This window comes from Phoenix dactylifera, chromosome 7 (genome assembly GCF_009389715.1).
Source record: "Phoenix dactylifera cultivar Barhee BC4 chromosome 7, palm_55x_up_171113_PBpolish2nd_filt_p, whole genome shotgun sequence".
NCBI lineage: Eukaryota > Viridiplantae > Streptophyta > Magnoliopsida > Arecales > Arecaceae > Phoenix > Phoenix dactylifera.
Window position 1 is genome coordinate 5,930,656 of NC_052398.1, and position 9,274 is coordinate 5,939,929.

The following is a 9,274-nucleotide window of genomic DNA, read 5'->3' on the forward strand; positions in this document are numbered from 1 at the left end:
CTCTTATCTTAATCCTCGGATCTGAAGAGGCGGGGTCCCCCCATGCGCGCGACGCGCCCGGTTAAACGTTTCCGGATCGGATTCGCCAATTTTGGCTTGGACCTCCATTGGGCTCGTGCGCTCAGAAAGACAAAAAATAGAGAGAGGCTCTAGGATAAGATTTCTCTTATCTTAATCCTCGGATCTGAAGAGGCGGGGTCCGCGCGACGCGCCCGGTTAAACGTTTTCGGATCGAATTCGCCAATTTTGGCTTGGACCTCCATTGGGCTCGTGCGCGCATAGGCTTCTTATTTTCTTTGCTTCACCAAGTTAAAAGATTGCTTTTAAGTTTTATCTTTTTCCAATGTGGGACTAAAGAAAGTACAAAAAATAAAAGATAAAAAAGGGCAGAATTGAAATTTTAAAATATTCCAACATTGAAATGTAGGACAATAAGAGCTTCTTTGGGTCGGAGCTTTCAGTCGTCTAAGAATTGAGCCGGTTGTAGTACTCACACAGCTAAAAGGTTAGCCCCGTGTCCAAAAATGCCTTTTTCAATTTCTCAGCCCATGCGTTTGATTCACAAATGTTTTTGAAACTTGAGCCAGAGTAGACTGTTGGGCTGCGGAGGCAAATGAGCGTCGTGCTACCTTGGAAAATTTAAAAATTGCTCCACACCCGAAGAGCTAAGCCTGAAGCATCGTGCTACCTTGGAAAATTAAAAAATTGTCCTCACCCCAGTATTGCTTGAAACTAAATTATTCATTGTATAAAGAAATATAAAATATATAAATAAATCTACCTCATTTTATTAATTTAAATTTTTGAGAAATGTGGTGATTTTAACATGGTATCAGAGCAAAGATCCTGAGTTCGAACACTATCTCTGCACTTTTTAACTCTATTATTAAAAATTTCACATATTAGGCTCCCTATTAAAGAAAAATCCGGTCCATATGTAAGGAAGAGTGTAAGAAAATATAAAATATATAAATAAATCTATCTCATTCTATCAGTTTAAGCTTTTAGAACAAGTGATGATTTTAACACATGGAACATGAACTGAGCATTAGCTCCATGGCGAAGCTACCATTCGAGTAATTTGCTCAAATATATCTACATCGAGCATGGATTCGGATCATCCATCGACCGCTTGGGTAATTTGTTTCGAGTGCCATGCTCGAATCTCTACCACAGTCTCTCTTCTTTTGTGAAGCTTCTCGGCAATGGGGAACTTTTTTTTTATTTTTGCGGCGTCGTTAGGGCCGACTCAATTCTTAGGCGACCTAGGCGGTCGCCTAAGACCTCGGCCCAAAGAAGGCTCTCTGTAGAAAAGGCTTCAAAGACAAAATGGAAAGAAAAAAAAAGTCCTCTATGACTTCATCTTAGGCCGGCCAACTATAGAAAAGGCCTCAAAAATAAAATGGTCTTTAAGTCCCAAATATATTAGGCCACTTCTGGGCCGGCGAGAAGAGAGTTAAGGAGAGGCGCGTTCGTTAGGTAACAACTTGGAGCATATGCCCTCCCATCTCTTTTTGTGTGATGAAATCATCCATAATCAGCTCTAATATATATATATTACATGAAAATTGCAGTTGGGGTGCTTTCCTGGGCACTTCCGGAAATGGCCTAGGATCGGGCGCCCCGCGTGAAATGAGCCTTGCCGTTGAACTCGGGAGAAGTCCGACGCCGGTCCTGGTCGGACCAAACAGAATCTGCCTTCGGTTCCCCCGCCGCAGAAGAATCCGAAATTAGAAACCCTCGCCTCCCTTTACCTTCTCCCCGTCGTCCTCGTCAAACGACCAAGAAAACTCATCGAATGGACGGCCAGATCAAATTTCATTCACCAAGGCTGTCTGCTATAACCTTCAGTGATCCCACTGATCAAACGGTCCGGGGCCGTCCGATTTGGGTCCGTATCCCGTGAAGCGGTGGAACGTACAGTTGGATGGTGTCCAAAAGTCCGGTAGGGTCGGGGGGGAGCGTGGAATATACGCACGAGGAGACGGCCCACTGCCCTATTTTGCTAATTTTTTTACTCTAAATGTGTCGATCACCACCGCGTGACCATCGTGGATCACCGCATCCATGGCTGCGAGCACACGATTTTCGCCCAGACAAGAGAAGGTATGCTCAGCTAACGGTGTCTGGATCCCGAGATGGTGAATGATTGGATCCGGGTACCAAGGTCCGAGAGATGCACCTGGCTACGCTCGCCTCATCGGCCTTTTTCGCGATTAGAACGCAGCTACTTCTTTTTAAAGCGCGCATGTTCGAAGAAAAAGCCGGAGACCCAAAAAGCCATCCCGTTCCTTTCTCTCTTTAGGTCTTCGTGTTTCGTCCCGCTCCCAGAACCATGGCGTCCGCACCCACCAAGGCGATGCTTCCGCCCTCCGCCGCCACGGCGGAGCTCGCCCCCCCTCCTCCCTCCCCCGAATGCCGCCTTCTCGGTCTCGTTCAACGCGTCGTTGTTACGATCTCGGCTTCGCTCTCGCTTTCTAGGCCTAAGGCTCGCCGAGGTCCCCAAGATCTCAGCTTTACCCGGACGGAGGAGCCGAAGGGATCTCCGGATCGAGGCATCAGCGGCAGAGGGAGCGAGGCCAACGGTGCTGGTGGCGGAGAAGCTGGGGGAGGCGGGGTTGGAGCTGCTTCGGGGGTTTGCGAACGTGGACTGCTCGTATAAGCTCTCGCCGGAGGAGCTGTGCACCAAGATCTCGCTATGCGACGCGCTGATCGTGAGGAGCGGGACGAAGGTAACACGGGAGGTGTTCGAGGCAGCGGGGGGGCGGCTCAAGGTGGTGGGGAGGGCCGGGGTGGGGATCGACAACGTGGATCTCCAAGCCGCCACCGAACACGGCTGCCTCGTCGTCAACGCGCCCACCGCCAACACCGTCGCGGCGGCGGAGCACGGGATCGCGCTCCTAGCCTCCATGGCCCGGAAGGTCGGCCAGGCCGACGCCTCCATGAAGGCCGGTAAGCTTTCCTCCCCTCCGTGTCTCTCCCTCCATCGTCTTCTTTGCCCTCTTGTAATACGTCGACTTCGGATCTGATTGCGAAGTGGGTTGAATTCTTGAGATCTGGCGTTAAATTATTTGCTTGGATCTGTACAAAGGGCCTGGCCTTTGCCCTTTTTTTTGTCACTTCTGGCGAGCTTACCTTCTATACCTGTGCTCTGTCGCCTCCACCGCCCCTTCACCAGCTCTCCTATTAAGAGGGAGAACTTCTGGTCACAGAGACGTATCTTTTAAGGGCGGTAGGTGCATTCTGTATTATTGGATCGAAGTGGTCCAAATGGAGGACTTGACGTATTAATTGATAGGAGTTTAGTCAAAGTTTTATTTTTTCGTATGATTGGGAGCATCGCTGAGATCATTTGACTTTTCTACTATAGTCTGCATTAATGCCCTCACCACTTTATTGTGATTTTTCTGATATACCCTGTTCCTTGGAATCAAGAAAAGTTCCCTTATCAAATATTCTGCTGTGGATTGCTTTAATTTAGATCTGGTGAAGGAGACTCAGAATTTACATTGGTATGTCAAGTCTTAAACCGGTGCCTTCATGGATTTCTAAACCTTATGTATTACTGCTCAAAATAGATCCAATTTATTGGATTTTTGAGGTGAGCTCCACCTGGAAAATGAAAATTATCTTTAATTCTATCTGATGTGGCGATATAGTCCTAAATTGATGAGAAAATTAATTCAAACACTTTATAATTATTTGGATATGATCTAGGCGACAACCTTAGATTTGACTATCATATGTTGGGAATATTCAATTCACTGAATTTATAGTAAGAGATATAGAATGGTCATCAATTTGCACTTTCAAGTTGGATAGAGATCAGTTAAACACCTCATTCTTTCCTTCTACTAAATCCTAATCATTGAATTACAAATTGTGTGCCGCACAATTGTAGGATCCTAATGTATATGCAACTCAAGAGCTAGTATTTATACCGGCACTCCATCTATAGACCAAGATCCTAATGTGCAATTTGATCTATTTTGACTTTTGACTAGCTGTGCGTTGATATGATCTTTTCTCGGATGGTTCATTTTATTTCTTTGGTGCATAAGATTTTGATGCCCTTTCATTTGCTTCAACAATTAGCTAAATTTCTATTTTTGGATCTTAATACTGTCTTCTGTTTAAGCATATTGTGAACTGGGTTTCTTCTATTCATGCAGATATAAGGATAAGTTCCTTCTAGATGACGTATTGAGAAAAAAAAGTTTCTTCTCTCTGATGATAACCTGCAACTATATCTGTGGATGTGCTTCAGAAATCTTAACCTCCCTCTGAAAACTTTGTGTCCATTCATATCTAGAAAGCCCATTTCCTTCTGATTCGACAACTTTTTCTCATCCATTTCTTTCCCTGTTTGCTAGCTCTGGCCACTCTTAAATTTCATTAAGTGGTGCCATGACAGTATTTCCAGTCACTGTTATATTCCCCAACCATCAGCCTCTTGGTATGTAATACTTGTCGATGCCCTTAACAGGTCTAACAGGTCATGGTAGCTACCTTCTCACGTTCTTGTTTGATGGGGAAAAAAATGAACTTGATGTCTGTTTTATGACTACATGCATGCCGTGTAATGTGATTCCTTGATCATATTTTTGATTTGCATTGAAGTTGGTTTATTTGACTAATTGGCCATTCATGTACTGTCTGATACGGCATCTGTTTTGCATGCTTGCTTGCTTTCACTGTATTTAATTATCTATTTATGATGTCATTCTTGGTTGATGTGCATCGACAAAATCAGATGCTTCACGATCAGAAATTTCTAATATATGAAGCTACAACTGCACTAATCCCTTCATGATATTTAGGGAAATGGCAACGAAACAAGTACGTTGGTGTCTCTCTGGTGGGTAAGACGCTGGCAGTTATGGGGTTTGGAAAAGTTGGTTCAGAAGTTGCTCGGCGTGCTAAAGGACTAGGTATGCATGTCATTGCTCATGATCCATATGCCCCTGCTGATAGAGCCCGAGCCATTGGTGTGGAACTTGTATCAATAGATGAAGCAATATCAACTGCTGATTTCATTTCACTCCATATGCCGCTCACTCCTGCCACTGCAAAGCTTTTCAATGATGAAACTTTTTGCAAAAATGAAAAAAGGAGTGAGAATCATTAATGTTGCCAGGGGTGGAGTCATTGATGAGGATGCCTTGGTGAGAGCACTCGACAATGGCACAGTTGCACAGGTACTCTTCAGATATGTTGTTGAAACATTTTCATGTTGTTAAAAAAATGCAATATGGTCTGCTATGGATCATTCTTGCTTACTGTAGGATTGTATGCCCGGAAGATTGGTGCTTGTTGAAACATTATAATTATGAACATGTCTTGGGATTTTCAATGCACATTGACATGTTCATATGTTTGCCCACTGCTACATGGTTAAGGTGCAATGATCAAAGCATATCTTCACATCAGTGAAAATGAATTCCAAATTATTTTGAATGCAAAGTTTCAGTTGAACTCTGCTAAACACACAAGTTTTATCTTACTAACTGTTTTCTGATCTGGATCAGGCAGCACTTGATGTATTCACTGAAGAGCCCCCGCCAAAAGACAGCAAATTGGTGCAGCATGAGAATGTCACTGTAACTCCACACCTTGGGGCTAGTACCGTGGAAGCTCAGGTGTGCCTTTTTTGGCCCAGCATTTCTGTAGACCTGTATTCCATATCTTCTTTTGCTAAAACCACGACGAAAATTTTAGGAAGGCGTGGCCATTGAAATAGCAGAGGCTGTCATGGGTGCATTGAAAGGCGAACTTGCTGCTACTGCTGTGAATGCCCCCATGGTTCCTGCTGAGGTGATCATTTGAAACATACAAATGATGTTCCTTGATGCATTCTACCTGCTGCATCCAATTCCTACTCTTGTTATTATTTCTTCCAGGTTCTATCCGAGTTAGCCCCCTATGTTATCCTAGCTGAGAAGTTGGGCAGGCTGGCCGTACAACTAGTAGCTGGTGGAAGTGGCATCAAGGGGGTCAAGGTGGTATATACATCGGCTCGAGACCCTGATGACTTGGATACAAGAATCCTCCGGGCCATGGTCACAAAAGGCATCGTGGAGCCCATATCCAGCGTGTTCGTCAACATTGTCAATGCTGATTATACTGCCAAACAAAGGGGCCTCCGAATCAGTGAGGAACGGATTTCCCATGATGGCTCTCCTGAGATCCCATTGGACTCGATCCAGGTGCACCTGGCGCATCTTGAATCCAAGTTTGCCAGCGCCTTATCTGATGCTGGTGATATTAAAGTGGAGGGCAGGGTGAAGGATGGCATTCCACATCTCACTCTTGTGGGATCTTTCAGTGTAGATGTGAGTCTTGAGGGGAACCTGATACTCTGCAGGCAGGTCGATCAGCCCGGCATCATCGGACGAGTGGGGAGGATTCTGGCGGAAGACAATGTGAATATCAACTTTATGAGTGTTGGCAGGACTGCACCAGGGAAGCAGGCCATTATGGCTATTGGTGTTGATGAGGAACCCAGTAAGGAGACTTTGAAGAAGATAGGTGACATACCTGCCGTTGAGGAGTTTGTGTTCCTTGAACTATAGAGGCAAAGGCATTGCTCCATCACCCTTCTATGAACCCAGTAATATGCATTGGGCAAGCTATGAATAATTGCTCTGCTTGGAAAGCATGAGCTTCATCTGTACCCTAGGTATTTGAGGTTCTTTGTGTGATTGCTGTGTATCTGGCCCTGCTAGGAAATAGCAAAGTGGAAGATTTTTGTGGCTCTTCTTTGGTCAGTGGCATCTATTTATGAGTAGTCAACTTCTTGTATCATTGAGACCATTGTAGTAGGTGATATTTTCTTCTCTTGATTGCGGCATGCATTCTTTGAGTATGAGCCTTGGTGTAAGCATGATAATCAACTTTATGTTATTCAGAACATTTTAGATTGTAACACCGATAATTATCAGTGCATCTTTTTCTCCTGAATCAACATTTCTTCTACCTTAATTTCAGGATCATGCAAACTATGCCAAATTGTTATTCTTTAGTACCCACCTGTCGGAAGAATTGTAATCAAAACTTCAGGAGCATTGCCCTTATAATTTTTACTGCCAGTTTTTTCCTCCTGCTGCCATTTGTCTTCATATAATTGTTGTTTCAACCATGATTTCTTGGCAAGTCCTGGAATTGCTTGCGGAATTGTAGGAGTGAATCTAGGGTAGGTGATCGATGCGTGCAGATGCTAGACTGATATTTTTTCGATTTTATTTTTACTTCGACATGCCAATGCCATTAAAATGATAAAAGAAGTTAATGAAATCCTTTTGCCTTTTTAAGCATTTGTTTTGGATGGGATAGCAGTTCCTCCACCTGATAGCTCCTTTCAACAGTACATGCATGATTGCCATATTGCTGGTTGATAGCAGAAAGGGGAAGAAAAAAAAGGGAAAAAGAAATAGAAGAATTCTTAAACCCAAGAAATAGGTTTAAGAATTCTTAAGCCAATCTCTTTACTTTTTCCCCCAAATTTTATTCCTTTCATTTTTTTATCTTCTCAATATAAACCGGCTATGCTCTCTCCTTAAAAAGAAAGAACAAGAAAAAGAATTAAAAAAAGACTTATGATGTTACCTTAATCTGCAAAATCTTTGTATAAATTTGAGCCATGATCATTTTGTTTTAGAAGCCTGGATCTAATTATGTGGCTCGAATGGACACGAAACCGTAATTCGTTAAAATTTTAGTAACGAGAGCATAGAGAATGGTAGATCCGCGCAGTCAACCGCAAAAAGCTTCTTTAGCGAATCCACAGTACGGGATGCAGGGCCATGTGTACGTTAGTGAGGTAGGGGAATTTTGGTGCTGGCCACGACGCGAGCTCCGTGCCGTGCTGGCATTAGTGGAACAAAAGCCTCTTATCTTGCTTTTATCAGAGAATAGTGGGGAATAAAGTGGAACAAAAGCCTCTTATCTTGCTTTTATTCCTATTTATCCCACTAAACAATTATTTATGGAAGAACGGAAGTTAGCAAGTGGGATTTCCGCTGATCTATTCTGTTCATTTTTGCCCCCAACTTATCCATATTATTCTTTTAGTGTAAGAATATTCTCTCCCCAAAGTTGAACTACAATAATTAACAATGAATTTTAACAATTCGAAACCAACAATAATCTATCCAAATTCAAAATCCAAATTGTTGAATATGATCTTCACCGACCTAGTCTATCAAGTAGATATCAACTGGATAATTTAACAATATGATACTTTTATTATGATGTAATTATCAAATTCTAGTAAATTTAAATCTATCCATCTTTTAAGATGCACTGATCATGCCCCATAAAGTGGATTTTCTATTTTTTATTATGCTAGCCGCAATTGTTATCATTAATTTTTGTACTAACTTGGTAAATAGATTGGAGACCATCTAGAAATGTCCGAAATTATTTTTTAGATATTTATTGTACAATAGATTATGTTCAACCGTTTCGATATTTAATTTAAATAAATTAATATTATTTTAACATTATTAACTCATCTCTATAAGGAGTTAATTATAAAATATGTTATTCAACTCAACTTACAATGTTGTAAAATTCTATAAGATATAGAGGTTTCATAAGCCTCGCATTTTGTTCTAGATTGCAATGCATACCATTTATAAGATTTTAAGTATTTTGGATTGGACCGTGAAAATTTGAGACTAAATTATATAACTCTCCCAAACAATGTTGATAATAAAATGTCAAAAATTAGAAGTAATTGAAAAATATAATATTTATTTCTATGAGGTTCGACATATGTTGAAAGGCATCTAGGCCCTAGCATGTAAATTTCTTGCTAGCATAGATTCTTGTTTAAACAATTTCTTAATCTAAAGCAATGTTTATTTGCCAGCAGGATAATTAATTAATTAATATGGTACCATTAATATGGTAGGAAACAGAAACCCTACAAAAATAATATGGTACCATTAGCAAAATAAACAAGAGAAAATTTTATAAAAGTTATAATTAATTAATATATTGGCATGTATTGTTTTATTTTGTTTTTCATTTGATTTACAAACAGTAATTTGCGATTTTTTATGAAACTGAAAACTTGTCCTAGTGATCACGTTACTCTATTTAGCAACTAGAAGATTTTAAATATAAAACTTGAGTAGTACATCCAAGAAAATTTAAATTCTTGCCAAATATTCAACAACCCCTCGAAGTTAGTGGTGTACACACACACACATATATATATATATATATATATATATATATATATATATATATATATTATATATATATATAT

At 41.3% G+C, this 9,274-nt stretch overlaps 1 protein-coding gene across 1 annotated transcript; it reads left to right on the forward strand.

The window, feature by feature from the left end:
- The first annotated feature begins 2,123 nt into the window (after positions 1-2,123).
- LOC120111314 (D-3-phosphoglycerate dehydrogenase 3, chloroplastic-like) lies at positions 2,124-6,960 on the forward strand. The gene is given in 6 exon segments (XM_039128094.1): positions 2,124-2,952; positions 4,821-5,092; positions 5,094-5,198; positions 5,529-5,639; positions 5,719-5,814; positions 5,901-6,960. Coding segments are annotated over 6 exon segments (2,070 nt in total). The 5' UTR covers positions 2,124-2,138; the 3' UTR covers positions 6,573-6,960.
- Positions 6,961-9,274: the final 2,314 nt, after the last annotated feature.